General features: G+C 41.7%; 2 protein-coding genes across 2 annotated transcripts in view; both read left to right on the plus strand.

Moving 5' to 3' along the window:
- Positions 1 to 9799: 9799 nt before the first annotated feature.
- Positions 9800 to 14057, plus strand: LOC110500245 (apoptosis facilitator Bcl-2-like protein 14). Its single transcript, XM_021577498.3, has 7 exons — positions 9800 to 10254; positions 11258 to 11655; positions 11817 to 11912; positions 12127 to 12188; positions 12443 to 12589; positions 12888 to 13001; positions 13143 to 14057. Exons 2-7 carry the CDS (start codon positions 11262 to 11264, stop codon positions 13179 to 13181), a joined length of 852 nt encoding a protein of 283 aa, XP_021433173.2. The 5' UTR covers positions 9800 to 10254; positions 11258 to 11261; the 3' UTR covers positions 13182 to 14057.
- A 210-nt stretch (positions 14058 to 14267) lies between these two features.
- LOC110500244 (ras association domain-containing protein 3) overlaps positions 14268 to 16481 on the plus strand; it is a 49621-nt gene continuing 47407 nt past the window's right edge. The window contains exon 1 of the mRNA XM_021577494.3: positions 14268 to 14937. Coding sequence (XP_021433169.2) covers positions 14583 to 14937 — 355 coding nt within the window. The 5' untranslated portion in view covers positions 14268 to 14582. The remainder of the gene's footprint in view (positions 14938 to 16481) is intronic.

Below are 16481 nucleotides of genomic sequence, written 5' to 3' on the forward strand. Positions count from 1 at the left end.
TTTGTTCAATAATGTCCTTCTTTATATCCATAAACAGTTTAGCTGGCGCGCTACAGTCAATAATCCACCCATTTTCCCTCCATCAAAATGCATACAAAATGAATCCCAAATGTTGCTAATAAACTTTTCCAAACAAGTCGAACAACGTTCATAAACAAACCTTAGGTATCCTAATATGCAAATAAACGATAAAATTTAAGACGGAGAATCATTATTGTCTTTACCAGAGAAAAATACCAAAGAACGCGCTTTCTTCCACGCGCTTGGAAACACTACAGCAAAACTACAATTTCTGGGTCATTTTTTCAAAAACCAGCCTGAAACTCTTTCTAAAGACTGTTGACATCTAGTGGAAGCCCTAGGAAATTCAATCTGGGAGGACTTGACCTTATAATTAAAGTAATTGCCATTGAAAAAAGTGGTAAGCTGATTTTTTTTTTTTGGGGGGGGGTGGTTTGTCCTCGGGGTTTCGCCTGCCATATCAGTTCTGTTATACTCAGACATTACTGAACAGTTTTAGAAACTTTAGAGTGTTTTCTATCCAAATCTACCAATTATATGCATATCCTAGCTTCTGGGCCTGAGTAACAGGCAGTTTACTTTGGGCACACTTTTCATCCGGATGTCAAAATATTGCCCCTACTCCAGAGAGGTTAAGTGATTAATAAGACTTAACTAGATCTAAGGTAATTCAATAATAAATGTTGTGTTGCACCTTTAACCAAATGCCTAACAAATGAACAACTCTTGAAAAAATACAAAGACTTTTGATTGTCTTTATTAAGACATCCTCTATATTCCATTTTAGCCAGAGCGACCAGTCAGCCCGGGCCACCTGCACGCAAGACCCCCACCAGTCTAGTCAATGACTAAACTCTCTCCCAACACTATTTATTTTGCTTACATTGCTTTAATTCCCAAGGGAAGGTTTGGAAACTAAAAACTAAAAACTCACATACACATCAAATATACATTAACACACAGAAACAGCAAATCCTCCCTGTAATTAATCTCATAGGACTAATTGTACTGTAAAGCTCTTTTTACTTGCACACAATATAGCTGGATAGCACACAATGCATTTCTTAGCCGGTATAAATGATTGGTTACACAGTTTCTTCAGATAACAGTCTCCAGTATCAACATTTCTAAGCAAACAAAAACAGGGAGTAGGGGGAATCTGTAGACTTGCTGAGATAAAAGAACATACTCTTTGCCAGAATTCAGCCATTCTTCACAAGACCATAACATATGCAAATATGTCCCCTTTTGTGTTTACACCTCCAGCAGAAGAATTCCATTTCTGAGTAATTCAGGATCACTGGCATATACAGTGGCAAAAAAACGTATGTGAACCCTTTGGAATTATCTGGATTTCTGCATAAATTGTTCATAAAACTAGATCTGATCTTCATCTAAGTCACAACAGACAAACAGTCTGCTTAAACTAATAACACACACATTGTTGTATTTTTCTTGTCTATGTTGAATGCATCATTTAAACATTCACAGTGTAGGTTGGAAAAAGTATAGGGTGTGTTCAATAAAGACACGAAAACATATAATTGTGTATTATTAGATTAAGCAGACTGTGTTTGTGTATTGTTGTGACTTAGACGAAGATCATATCAAATTGTGTGACCAATTTATGCAGAAATCCAGGTATTCCAAAGGGTTCACATACTTTTTCTTGCCACTGTAGTATGTTCTATGGATGGCCTTAAATTGCAGTAATTTATGTCTGAGATTATATGATCATGACGGGGCATTCAAACACATCTGTATCCATTCATCATCATCAATAGCTTCTACATGTTTTGTATCATCAGGAAAATTCTATCAACCCTTGATACAGTTTGGAAATGAACCTTGGAGGTTTGTCAGACTGCCTTAAAATAGCATCTGGCTTGTCCAGTGTTTTCTGCACAGAGGGAACAAAGTGTTGTATCTGCAAAAATTCACCTCACCTCCATCACAGCCTGGTCTTCCCTGGCCGACTGACCCTGCTGAGACCCCTGTCGCCATCTGATCCTCCTAAGATGAGGCATGACAAAGAATTACCTTGGTGTACATTTATACATTATATTATCCAAGAATAAAATCAATGGTTCAATAATTGAAATGACCATTATTTACAGATCCCGGACTGTAGCTTTAAGTTTAATCTGCTGTCCTGTAGCTACTGTTGGTCTACCCATCAAGATGGAACTTTGTATCATTTACTGATATGTTTAATATAGGCCTCCTACAAAATTCACCTGAGCTCCGTAGACTGGCTGTCTGACCCTGCTGGGACCCCTGTCACCATCTGATCATGATAAAACATGAGCACTGTGCTGTGTACTGACTACACTAGAGGGCTGCATTCCCTCTATTCCCTCAAATGCAACCACGCGCAATGATCTCTGTCGGGACCCGAAGGTCCCACAGGCGTCCAGCGGGTCCCGACAGAGATCATTGCGCGTGGTCGCATTTTTCATATTGCAGAGGGAGCAGGGTTTCAGACAGACTACTTTGGGATGAACATATTTTTTGTTGTCCCACAGATTATTGGAAACGGTCCTCTTTCATTGTATTAAAAACACATATTTTTATTTGTCTCTGCCTGCAAATCGTCCTCACAAAATGTAGGCTATATCATATAGGCCTATGCAAAACGTAGCAAGTGTCGCTGTCATCATTCTTGATGCTTCCAGTTCATTAGCCATACCTGCGAGATCATGTGCGAGTGGGATCTCAAAATAGAGTAGGCTAAAGCCTATAAATGGGTGGAGAAGCACTGGCAGTTATCTTTCCAAGGACATGTTCTTCCTTAATAGGCCTATGATTATAGTTTACTACATAGCCTAGAAATAGTCCTGAAAATATTGATCACCCATATATCTCCCTCTGAAAATCTTCCCTCTCCTAAAAGGTAGGCTTTGAAAAATAGTTAGAGAAAGTGCAAGTCTCTCCAAATCTGTCTGCTGTTGGCTGATACACTGTAAAAAATATTGTGCCCCTTTTAATTCAACATTTTTTAGTAACTATTTGCATCAGCCTTTTAAGTAAATCCAACAAGGAGAATCATTTAAGTACAATATTTTAGTGCATTACAAACTCAAATATATTAAGTGCAAACAACTAACAGGATCTCAAAAATTCCTTTCATTCAACTTCATTTTATCAGGTTCAGAAGTTTTTTTTAGTTTGACCTGCTTAAGTCCTTCAAGTCCCAGAACTAATGTTATAAGTTTGATATACTTAATGTAATCAGTTACAGAACTAATATTGTAAGTTTAATTTGCTGAATTTACTCAGTATCGTAATTTATAGTCTATGTTTAATCTACAAATGTTTTTTTGCTCAGTTACTTATGGTACTCAAGTTAGTAAAATGCATTTAAATTGGGTTCCTACTACTCAAATATATACTCACAGCTATACTTAAAAAGCTGATGCAAATAGTTACCTCAATATACTTGGGATAATTGACTAAACATGTTTATTTCTAAACAAGGGAATATGCAAAAAGAAACAACAGTGTTCAGCTTCAAACTTCAACACCTTTATTTTGAATAAAGGTTTCTTCAAACTTCAATCTCAAATTGCCCCTTAAACCCTACTCCTTAAGCATTTGTGGAGAGCTCATTATTTTTTAATCTGTAAGCATTCTGGGTATAACTCCACCTTGCCTCCTAAAGTTACATCCAGATAGCTTGCATCTGACTACAAATAATTTCAGATCTTCACATCTCTATAAAGCTTAGGTGATAGTTTGGGATTAGCACTTTGACCTCACATCTTGTACATTTTGGCAATAATTCTCTCGTGGTCTGTGTGCCCCTTAACATCAAAGCGATATTTTAACAGAAATGTAAATTAACAATTTATCTTAATAGACTTTACACAAAGCACAAAATGAATTTTAGCTCAAATACAACTTCATTAAAACTGTTTTAGATTCATCCAAACATGGGTTTTCAAAACATACATTGTTACAAAATATATGCCAAAATATATGCCAAATTGTCCCTTAAGCCTGACTCCATATGGACATATTATTTTGACAGGTATAAGCATTCTGGGTACAACTCCACCTTGCCTCCTTAGGTAAAGTTACATCCAGATAGCTTGCACCTGACTACAAATAATTTCAGAAATCCACTAGTGCATATGAAGTAAGTTTTAAAACAAAGCTGTTTTTTAACCGGGAATTGTCAATGTCTCATGACTTCACCTGAAAAAGAGCATCATGTAAACTGTTGCTCCTATACTACCTAATAACTAGTTTTTCAACTTACTGAGTAGGGCTTAGACCACAGTTTGTGAGTGGCCCTTTGAGAGTTCTTATAGATATCTTTAGATATCACTGAAAACTGAAAGATAACTTCATCTTTAGAGCTTGGACCCGTGGGGAGGTCCTGAGATCATCAAGTTCCAAGAATACTTTTTGGAACACCTCAAAGGTATATTTCAGTTCTTTGGGGTACCTTAGAATTAAGCCATAGATGAGGCCCAAAAGCAAGGCTTGGGGGTAGAAGCTATTTAGGAGCCTCTTGGACCTATACCACTTGCCGTGCGGTAGCAGAGAGAATAGTCTATGACTAGGGTGTCTATGGAGTCTTTGGGCCTTCCTCTGACACCGCCTGGTATAGAGGTCCTGGATGGCAGGAAGCTTGGCCCCGGTGATGTACTGGGCCGTACGCACTACCCTCTGTAGTGCCTTGCGGTCGGAGGCCGAGCAGTTGCCATACCAGGCAGTTATGCAACCCATCAGGATGCTTTCGATGGAGCAGCTGTAAAATATTTTTTGGTTCTGAGTACCCATGCCAAATATTTTCAGTCTCCTGAAGGGGAATAGGTTTTGACGTGCCCTCTTCACGACTGTCTTGGTGTGCTTGGACGATGTTAGTTTATTGGTGATGTGGACGCCAAGGAACTTGAAGCTCTCAATCTGCTCTACTTACTACCCCGTCAATGAGAATGGGGCTGTGCTCGGTCCTCCTTTTCCTGTAGTCCACAATCATCTCCTTTGTCTTGATCACATTGAGGGAGAGGTTGTTGTCCTTGCACCACACGGTCAGGTCCCTGACCTCCTCCCTTTAGGCTGTCTCATCGTTGTCGGTGATCAGGCCTACCACTGTTGTGTCATCAGTAAACGTAATGATGGTGTTGGAGTTGTGCTTGGCCACGCAGTCGTGGGTGAACCGGGAGTACAGGAGGGGACTAAGCACACACCTGAGGGACCCCCGTGTTGTTGCCTACCCTTACCACCTGGGTGCTGCCTGTCAGGAAGTCCAGGATCCAGTTGCAGAGGGAGGTGTTTAGTCCCAGGGTCCTTAGCTTAGTGATGAGCTTTGAAGGCACTGTGGTGTTGAACGCTGAGCTGTAGTCAATGAATAGCATTCTCACATAGGTGTTCATTTTGTCCAGGTGTGAAAGGGCAGTGTGGAGTGAAATAGAGATTGCATCATCTGTGGATCTGTTGGTGTGGTATGCAAATTGGAGTGGGTATAGGTTTTCTGGGATAATGGTGTTGATGTGAGCCATGATCAGCCTGGGGTGGGGTATGTACGTACAGTCATTGTGGGGACGACGTTCCTTGATGTACTTATTGATGAAGCCAGTGACTGATGTGGTATACTTCTCAATGCCATCGGAAGAATCCCGGAACAAATTCCAGTCTGTGCTAGCAAAGCAGTCCTGTAGTTTTTTTTTATACAACGAGTCAATGGTGCTTCCTGCTTTAATTTTTGCTTGTAAGCAGATATCAGGAGGATAGAATTAAGGTCAGATTTGCCAAATGGAGGGCGAGTGAGAGCTTTGTACGCGTCTCTGTGTGTGGAGTAAAGGTGGTCTAGAATTTGTTTTCAACTGGTTGCACATTTAACATGCTGATTGAAATTAGGTAAAACTGATATAAGTTTACCTGCATTAAGGTCCCCGCCACTAAGAGCGTCGCCTCTGGATGAGCATTTTCCTGTTTGCTTATGGTGGTATAGAGCTCATTGAGCGCGGTTTTAGTGCCAGCATCGGTCTGTGGTGGTATGTAGACAGCTACGAAAAATACAGATGAAAACTCTCTAGGTACATAGTGTGGTCTACAGCTTATCATGAGATACTCTACCTCAGGCGAGCAAAATCTTGAGACTTCCTTAGATATTGTGCACCAGCTGTTGTTCACATATATGCATAGGCCTCCACCCCTTGTCTTACCAGATGCTGCTGTTCTGTCCTGCCGATGGAATGTATAACCCGCCAGCTGTATGTTCTTAATGTCGTCGTTCAGCCACGACTCGGTGAAACATAAAATATTACTGTTTTTAATGTCCCTTTGGTAGGATATACATGCTTTCAGCTCGTCCCATTTATTTTCCAGCGATTGAACATTAGTTTGCAGGACGGAAGGCAAGGGCAGATTAGCCACTCGTCGCCTGATCCTCGCAAAACACCCTGATCTTTTTCTACGAAATCTTTGTTTTCTTCTCCAGCGAATCATGGGGATCTGGGCCTGGTCAGGTGTCTGTAGTAGTATGTCCCCTCCCGTCCGACTCATTGAAGAAGAACTCTTTGTCCAGTCTGAGATGAGCAATCGCAGTTCTGATTTCCAGAAGCTCTTTTCAATCATAAGAGATAGTAGCAGCAACATTATGTACAAAACAAGTTACGACCAATGCGAAAAAACAAACAAAATAGAATGGTTGGTTAAGAGCCGATAAGACAGCATCCCTCCAGCGCCATCATTAACTGGTGAAAGCTAGCCAAGTACATTTACTTCTGAAACGGGACAAAACAAAGACAACAAAACATTTCCGTACAAACAACAGCTGTTAGATAGTAATAGTAGCTACTTCATACTGCTATCCGACAGATAACTAGAGACTAGAGCTGACCTGACTGTGGTAGCTACTGTACTAGCTAGCTAGCTCAGTCGAGAGGGGATGAAACATTACATATCAGTTACATATCAGTTACAATACTAGTTCAGCACTGCGAATAAACACTAGTTTAGTTTTTTTTCTGTTAAGTTAAGCAGCAGTTAGGGCCTCCCGAGTGATGCAGTGGTCTAAGGCACTGCATCACAGTGCTAGCTTTGCCACTAGAGATCCTGGTTAGAGTCCAGGCTCTGTCGCAACCGGAAGCAACTGGGAGGCCCACGGGGATGGCGCACAGTTTGCCTAGCGTTGTCCGGTTTAGGGGAGGGTTTGGAACAGGGATGTTCTTGTTCCCTCGTGCACTAGCGACTCCTGCAGCGGGCTGGGCGCAGTGTAAGCTGGCACGGTCACCAGGTGTACGGTGTTCCCTCCGACACATTGGTGGGTCTGGCTTCCGGGTTAAGTGGGCATTGTGTCAAGAAGCAGTGCGGCTTAGCTGGGTTGTGTTTCGGAGGGCGCACGGCTCTCGACCTTCGCCTCTCCCGAGTCCGTAACTACCAATTGGATATGACGAAATTGAGGAGAAAAAGGGCTAAAAAAATGTAATAAATAAAAGTTGAACAGCAGTTACATTGCCAGCTACATCAGTCAACTAAAGAGGAGCCAGTCTCTGCTCTGCTTGCCTTTAAAACTTGGTGAATGGGCACAACACATACACACTGAACAATGCTCAACTCTCCAGTGCTGATCCAGCCAGCCTTCCAGATCTTATTTCCCATAATATGCCCGTGCTTACCTGTATGGTAGCATACAGTGGGGCAAAACAAGTATTTAGTCAGCCACCAATTGTGCAAGTTCTCCCACTTAAAAAGATGAGAGAGGCCTGTAAATTTCATCACTTCAACTATGACAGACAAAATGAGAAAAAAAATCCAGAAAATCACATTGTAGGATTTTTTATTAATTTATTTGCAAATTATGGTGGAAAATAAGTATTTAGTCAATAACAAAAGTTTATCTCAATACTTTGTTATATACCCTTTGTTGGCAATGACAGAGGTCAAACGTTTTCTGTAAGTCTTCACAAGGTTTTCACACACTGTTGCTGGTATTTTGGCCCATTCCTTCATGATTTTCTATGGGGTTGAGATCTGGAGACTGGCTAGGCCACTCCAGGACCTTGAAATGCTTCTTACGAAGCCACTCCTTTGTTGCCCGGGCGGTGTGTCTTCACAAGGTTTTCACACACTGTTGCTGGTATTTTGGGCCATTCCTCCATGCAGATCTCCTCTAGAGCAGTGATGTCTTGGGGCTGTTGCTGGGCAACACATACTTTCAACTCCCTCCAAAGCTTTTCTATGGGGTTGAGATCTGGAGACTGGCTAGGCCACTCCTTCGTTGCCTGGGCGGTGTGTTTGCTATTGTCATTGTCATGCTGAAAGACCCAGCCACGATTAATCTTCAATGCCCTTGCTGATGGAAGGAGGTTTTCACTCAAAATCTCACGATACATGGCCCCATTCATTCTTTCCTTTACACGGATCAGTCGTCCTGGTCCCTTTGCAGAAAAACAGCCCCAAAGCACGATGTTTCCACCCCCATGCTTCACAGTAGGTATGGTGTTCTTTAATCCAAATGCTCTCTAGAAAACTTCAGACGGGTCTGGACATGTACTGGCTTAAGCAGGGGGACACGTCTGGCACTGCAGGATTTGAGTCCCTGGCGGCGTAGTGTGTTACTGATGGTAGGCTTTGTTACTTTGGTCCCAGCTCTCTGCAGGTCATTCACTAGGTCCCCCGTGTGGTTCTGTGATTTTTGCTCACCGTTCTTGTGATCATTTTGACCCCACGGGGTGAGATCTTGCATGGAGCCCCAGATCGAGGGAGATTATCAGTGGTCTTGCATGTCTTCCATTTCCTAATAATTGCTCCCACAGTTGATTTCTTCAAACCAAGCTGCTTACCTATTGCAGATTCAGTCTTCCCAGCCTGGTGCAGGTCTACAATTTTGTTTCTGGTGTCCTTTGACAGTTCTTTGGTCTTGGTCATAGTGGAGTTTGGAGTGTGACTGTTTGAGGTTGTGGAGAGGTGTCTTTTATACTGATAACAAGTTCAAACAGGTGCCATTAATACAGGTAACGAGTGGAGGACAGAGGAGCCTCTTAAAGAATAAGTTACAGGTCTGTGAGAGCCAGAAATCTTGCTTGTTTGTAGGTGACCAAATACTTATTTTCCACCATAATTTGCAAATAAATTAGTAAATTCATTTTCTGGATTTTTCCCCCTCATTTTGTCTGTAATAGTTGAAGTGTACCTATGATGAAAATTACAGGCCTCTCTCATCTTTTTAAGTGGGAAAACTTGCACAATTGGTGGCTGACTAAATACTTTTTTGCCCCACTGTATCTGTCAATGATCACCAACATTTAATGTAGGTCTAAGTACCTGGAACTGATATAATAAAGTGTCGTCATTTTCCAGCACTACCTGTGGATGTCTCATGAGTCGCAACAGTATGAGTCACAAGTTCATAACAAAACATGTGACAATGTGTGTGTGTGTGTGTGTGGTAGGCTAACTGAGGGCATTTCACAGGAGACATTTTCCAAGAGAAAATACTATTGCTTGCCTCTGACTTTATTTCCTGTGTTTTGAATGATTGTTTGTTGTTGAGGTGGGGCAAAAGAGAAGTCACATTTACACAAGCCTGTGAAAGACTCCCAACCTTCAGAGTGGGATAGAGGACAGATAGTAGGGTGGTTGAATATCATGGGTGCCTGCTAAAACTAACTCTGGGGATTTCCTTAAGGAATAGAATATTATTGTTGTCCATTTTGAAGGTAGCTGAATCGCTCTATCCAGTCTCAGAGAGACTTATATCAGTCATAGACTATGCCTGCAATATAGTCACAACCTTTACCCATTACAGCCAGCAGGTTGATATGGCCTATACAGACAGGGAACAGACTGGCAAGCAGTTAAAGTATGTATTATTTTTGGAAGGGGATACATTTGATAGACATTAGGAATAATCCAACACCAACGGATTGTATAATTGTGTCCTAATATGTGAATAACTATCAATTTAGAAGAACAGATAAAATAGCAATGTCATTGTTTTGTTTATTTAACATGACTAGTTCATCACGGGGTTGACGTGTCACTATTTGGGGGTTCTCACATGTAGGTAAAACAATCGTCATGCCAACTTGGTTTCAATTTCGACCACATACAAACGTCGCTCTGACGTTTACGGAAGACAGGTTATAAAGAAACACCAGGAGTCAGTCGGACAGGCAGCAGCAGAACGAGAGTTTTAAGAATCAGAAGAACGCTCATTCACCGGCGAATTTATAACTTAAAACGTTGGCAACTAGCGCAGACGTAGTACTGTTATACGTAAGTAGGCATGGCTTTTTATTTGATAAATAAGTAAGTGCCGATTTATTAACTTAAACTTTGTTAAAGTTTTACTGTCCCTGGTTGGTTTCTCAGTACGCGCCTGGTAGTAGACGTTTTTGTGAGAAATCTTCCGAACAAGAATTTCGCATTAATATGAAAATACTACATGTAATGTCTCAAAGTCGATATATATCTTATCTCGATATTGTGCCGAAAATCTCCCCCCTGGCAGAATTCTTTATTTTTTTCCCCTCAGGCCACCATTGAATTATCCCCTCCAATAACCTTTGAACGAATTATGTTGGCGACATGAGGTTTGAGCCATTGGCTTTCTTAGAGGAGTATCTACACAATTAACACATTTTATTTTACACATTGGTCAAAAGATGCGTTTTTGATTGTACACACTACTATTTAAGACAGTCTGGATAATTTAAAATGCTTATAATTTGGTGGGTACTTATTTGTCCTATTTAACACATTTAGGCAGCTACAAGTGTGTTGTACTTGTATGCGCATTGGAAATATATATATTTTTGCATGTCCCAACTCCAAGTGCTTTGCTCACGGTCACATTTACATATTTTTCACCTTCAAACTAGCAACCTTTCAGATACTGGCCCAAAGCCCTAACCACTATGCTACCTGTCACCTATTGATGTCTTGTCAGACTCAGAACTCACAGGACAAAAGGGTGTGCCTTGGTATGTTGTCTTCCCATTTTTTGGCATCAGTTACGCCCTTTACCACCACATGAGTGCTGCTGCTCTCTAGAGGTTGTTTTAATGTTTTCTTTTCAGTGAAAATTTTCATTCTCTATTCCCAATGTGCTGTTTGGGGGGGACTGTGCATTGCACTCTTCCAGGAAAGTATACATTCATAAACTGTTTTTAAACTGCATTGGAAAACTTACAGATCAATGTTGTTGGATTTGTGTAATAGGCTGTTGCAGCTATACACTCACTTCCTGTTCCTGGTTTGTTTGTTTATTTTTGTTTAGGGAGATGGCAAACAGCAATGCCAATGGGAGTACCAACAGTAATGTGAATGGGAGTGCCAAAGCTGGGCTGCCAGGGGATATGGATGGCATGGAGGACAGTGTGGAGTTCAGGCTGATGATGGCGTACGCCCAGAGGAGGAGACCTAGGGAGGTGTTGTGCCCGCTACCTCAAGGCACAGACACCCAGCCGGGTGGTGCACAGACACTAGAGGGCCATGCAGACACATTTATAAAGAAGGAGAAGAAAAGGAAGAAGAAGGGGATTAGAAGGAGGCTGCAGAGCTTGTTGAGCTGTATCCGACCCCACAGAGATAGTACAGCTGTAGCATCAGGACCACCAAGAACACCATCACCACCAACGGGCACCCAGAGGTCCTCCTTCAGATCCTTTGGCAACTGTGAGTTTGTATCAGGGGAAGGAGAGACGGGAGGGTTGTTCGATTGCATGTGTTGGTGTAATACACTGTTCCTTACATTTTAAAGTATGTTTATTCTTTAGGCAGATGGTTTGTTGACATGCCAAGTATACTAAAGCTGTGTGTGTTTGTTTCCGGTTTAGCGAGAGATGAGCTGGGGGAGGTAGCTGACCGGTTGACTCAGATTGCTGACGGAGTGACCTTCAGTCCTGGGGACCTGGAGACTGACGGAGAGGAAGGTATAAGACCAACTCAGCCGTCATATATGGGATGTATTCATTAGGCACCAAATGGAAAAGGGACTGAAAATGGGAGGGACTACCTGATCTTGTCAAATAAGAATCGCAAGGAAAAACATTTTTCTACCATGTGCCTTAATCAATACGACCCTGAACTCCTCTTTGTTTTTTACTTATGACCTCTAACCCTTACCCTCTTATCTCTGCCTTTCAGATGCTATAGAGAGGCTGGTGGGGCTTCTGCTGAGAGGAGCGGGAGACAAACTCAATGAGGAGGTAAAGTATGGCAGGAAATATCAGTTTCTGTAGATAGAACCTGTGTGATTGTGTAGTTCTCTGCCCACTTGGTGTCCCTCTACACACAGATAATATTAGTCTATCTGCAAGACTGGGATCCCCTCACAAAGAGAAATGGAAAAAATGGTGTTGCATTTATCATTCATCCATTTTTCATCACATGGGCATTCACCCAGAAAATTATTGTGGGATTGGGGTGTAAACTTTACTGTCCTCTATCATGTCCCTGGCAGGTCCTGAAGGACGCCTCTCTGTCCTCAGAGCTCTTTGGCTACAGCTTGTATGAGAGGACCATCTCCACCTTCCTCGGCAGACTTGGCCTGACCTCGGACCCCAGCACTCAGGGGTCACCCACGGCCCAAATCGCCATGACTTGTGAGGTAATCATGACAGAATTACATTTACATAAAACATTTTTTTCCCAATCCTTTTTCTAACTAATGGCCATTTTCCCAGACACATATTTGAACATACTCCTGGACTAAAATGCATGCTCAAGAATCCCTATTGAAAGTGTTTTTTACTCCAGAAATAAGCTTAATCTGGGTCTTAGAAACTGTCCCTGTAAGTGCTTTACATTGTATGCGGCTAAATCACCCATCGGAGTACCACAAGCATGTATAATATTGGTTGCATGGCAGCCATTTTGTGTCAAGTCTCAACCCTCTGCTCCACCAGGTGACCAGTCGCCTGTCAGCGGTGGACAGCCTCCCTATGAGCCGGGTGCTGGGATTTGGAGCGAAATACCTGCAGGATCACTTCTCTTCCTGGGCCATACAGCAGGGTGGATATGTACGTACATACAGAGAGATCTATCGCCTATAGTACTGGAGGTCCACCTTCTTGTTCCTATCAATGATCTCCAGCTGACAAAAATATCAATGTTATTTTGTGAGATGTTGGTCAATACAGCTTTCATTTCTCTCTCAACAGGAGGAAGCTTTTGTGAATGATGAGGAGGAAGTCGACTGAGTCAGAGGGATTTTCCCCATCCTATACACCCATTGGTTCTTCCTGATTATCCACCCTTTTCCCAAAGTATGCTCTTGCGCACTTTCTTCCATGGATCAGAATTTCATTGGTGTAGGTATTGGCTAAAGTGAGTTTCCACCATTGTTAAATACATGGGAAAGGGTGGAGAATTGGGATGTCGCCCTCTAACCCCAACCCCTAGAGAAGTTTCAACTCAGGTTAATATTGCATGCCCAATTTAACATTGATTTTGCACAAAGAAACATGCACATAGAAATATAGACTGTCTTCCAGAGCCATAGTATATAAGAACATGTACATCTCAAACCCCATTCCTTTTTTTTTTAAATTATACATTGATATGATATAAGAATGTATGTGTAAGTACAGTATTCAGGTGTTTTGTTAACATTTTAATTTGGACTAGGAATGTAAAAAAAAAAAATAGAAACATATTTACTTGATTTTTTTTATTGTAAGAATAATAATGATGATGAGACTGTCGACTATTGATGTAGCCTATGCTGTCTGATCCAAATAATGTTTACATAAAGCAAAGAGGTCAACATGCCAGACCTCCAGGACTTATGTCCTCAGTTGATCCAGAGATTGAACCACTACATGGTTAAACCATGACTGGACCAAAGACTGGGGCAGCTACTGTAGCCTACATATACTGTATGGAAGTGCATCTATTCTTACTGCTATATGGTCACACTTTCATTCTGTGTGCTGAGTCTATGCATTGGAATGTCTGACTTGTTTAGGAATAATTAAACAAATTCCATGTTATGATTATAGTGTTCAATGTTAACACTGATTTAGACAGCTTTGTTTCAATATTGATTTATTGAATAAAAATAGTTCTGTTGAAGACTCCTGACATTGTGTAAAATGATTTAGGACCAAGTGGTCATTTATATTGAAATGCATTCTCAGAATCATCACGCACAGCATGCTTGTACAGGTATGTCACCCATGTGCAGGTATTGTGTACAGGTACGTCACTCATGGAGGGAGGGGGGATTTATTGGGGTCTGTACTGAAATGAACCTAAACGGTTTCCTGCACCTGCTCAACCTGCTTACAGACAAGAAGAACAGGCCAGAGCGAGAAAGCAGTGTCATCTATTCACACAATGTGGATTTCAACATGTAGGTAACATGTACTAAACTAAACACCTTGTTCTGTATCTCATCTGTGTTGCGCGCGAAGAAGACTAATCGTTGCTGTCGCCTGTGTGCCCGAAAGAGTGCGTAAGATCATGCACCAAAGTAGGAAGTACTCACCGATGCGCTACATCGCGTGATCGGCGTATCACAGTTAGCTGTGGATATCGCTAATAAATCAGCACTGAAGACGGTGAACTACAGTCGAGGGGAATTGTTCAACCCGCCTAGGATGTACCATTCGAAAGTCAAGGTAGTCCGAGCCGCCCGAAGGCATACCTCTACTCCAAGCAGGAGTCTGGAGAACATCGAGGCGGTCTGGTGCAAGATCAGAGCGGACTCGTTACCAAACCTCGAAGAGAGAAGACCGGAGCCGGTGAAGGTGATGAACCCCGCGGAGAACGGCTGCCCTGTCCGCGGCAGTAGGAAAAGGGGGTTCAAGCCCCCGGATGTGAGGACCATATTCTCCCCCAGTGAGAGAGACTCCCAGATGAGGGGGGAGGGACACACCTTCTACCTTGGTCTTTCGGGCGCATGGTGCGATGTTTGCCGCGTATACATCCTCCACTTCTCCCTGATGTGTTCAGGTGAGTTCTACAACTGTATTATGTTTCAGTTGAGATCGCTTGACTGTCTTAGCATCAATATCATCTACTACAGCAGACAACATACTGGTTAACAGAGAGTCTCAAGGTATGAAGCTTATCAATTTAATGATTTATCAACTGGATACCTAAACTGCCTTATGAAACTAGACTTTCTTACAGGCTCCATACAATCTGGATATTAACATATATTCATACCCCTTTGCTTATTCCACATTTTGCTGTGTTAAGCCAGAATTCAAAATTGTTTTTTTGTCACCCATCTACATACAATGTTTTTAGACATTTATTAAGACCTGTATTCAGAGTGAAATACGGAAATATCTCAAACACACAGGTATTCACACCCCTGACTCAATACTTTGTAGAAGCACCTTTGGCAGCGGCGATTAAAGCTGTGTGTTTTCTGGTTTAAGTCTCCAAGAGCTTTCCACACCTGGATGGTGCAGCGTCTTCCCATTATTCTTCAAAACAATTCTTCAAGCTTTGGCAAATTGATTGTTGATCATTGCTCGACAACCACGGAAAAAGTCAAGGGTTGGGAATACTTTATGTTGGTTGTACATGTTCAGGAAGGCATGGCTACGTATAGTCTACCCCTACACAGGGCCGGGCTCTACGCACACACTCACACCGTGCTGATAAACTGGTTTATAAACTGTACATTTGTACACATGCTTTCCTCTCGGCTCAGCTTTCTCTGTATTCTTCCACTGATAGGCACTCACTTCCTCGATCTAATGTCCTAGGAACCTGTTTACTGATGATTGATACAGTACATTCTTGTTGTTACTCCTATCATTGCTGCATTACTCCCCACTGGGCAAAAACTGGTTGAATCAACGTTGTTTCCACGTCATTTCAATCCCCCTAATCTATGTTATGACGTTGAATCAATGTGGGAAACTGATTGGATTTGCAAAAAGTCATCAATTTAAGGGCATTTCTTTTAACCTAAATCCAATGACATGGTGACATTTGTTGATTTCACATTAGTTGACAACTCGACCTTGAACTGACGTCTGTGCCCAGAGTGGTCCATCAGTCATCACACGTTTAAAAGCATTGCTTGTACATTAATGGTTTCAAAGTGTAACAGTATAGCTTCGGTCCCTCTCCTCGCCCCTACCTGGGCACGAACCAGGGATTTGTTTAACAATTTCTTGGTTATTACATGATTACATTTGTGTTACTTCATAGTTTTGATGTCGTCACTATTATTCTACAATGTAGAAAATAGTAAGAATAAAGAAAAACCCTTGAATGAGTAGGTGTGTCCAAACTTTTGACTGGTACTGTATATGATGATTCTATGTGAGTGAGTGTGTGTAGACTCAGCATAATTGTATGTGCATAATACAGTTGAAGTCAGAGGTTTACATACACCTTAGCCAAATACATTTAAACTCAGTTTTTCACAATTCCTGACATGTAATCCTCATAAAAATTCCCGGTCTTAGGTCAGTTAGGATCACCACTTTATTTTAAGAATGTGAAATATCAGAATAAAGGAGAGAGAATGAGTT

Source organism: Oncorhynchus mykiss, chromosome 21 (genome assembly GCF_057628025.1).
Source record: "Oncorhynchus mykiss isolate SJ-2025 chromosome 21, ASM5762802v1, whole genome shotgun sequence".
Classification (NCBI taxonomy): domain Eukaryota; kingdom Metazoa; phylum Chordata; class Actinopteri; order Salmoniformes; family Salmonidae; genus Oncorhynchus; species Oncorhynchus mykiss.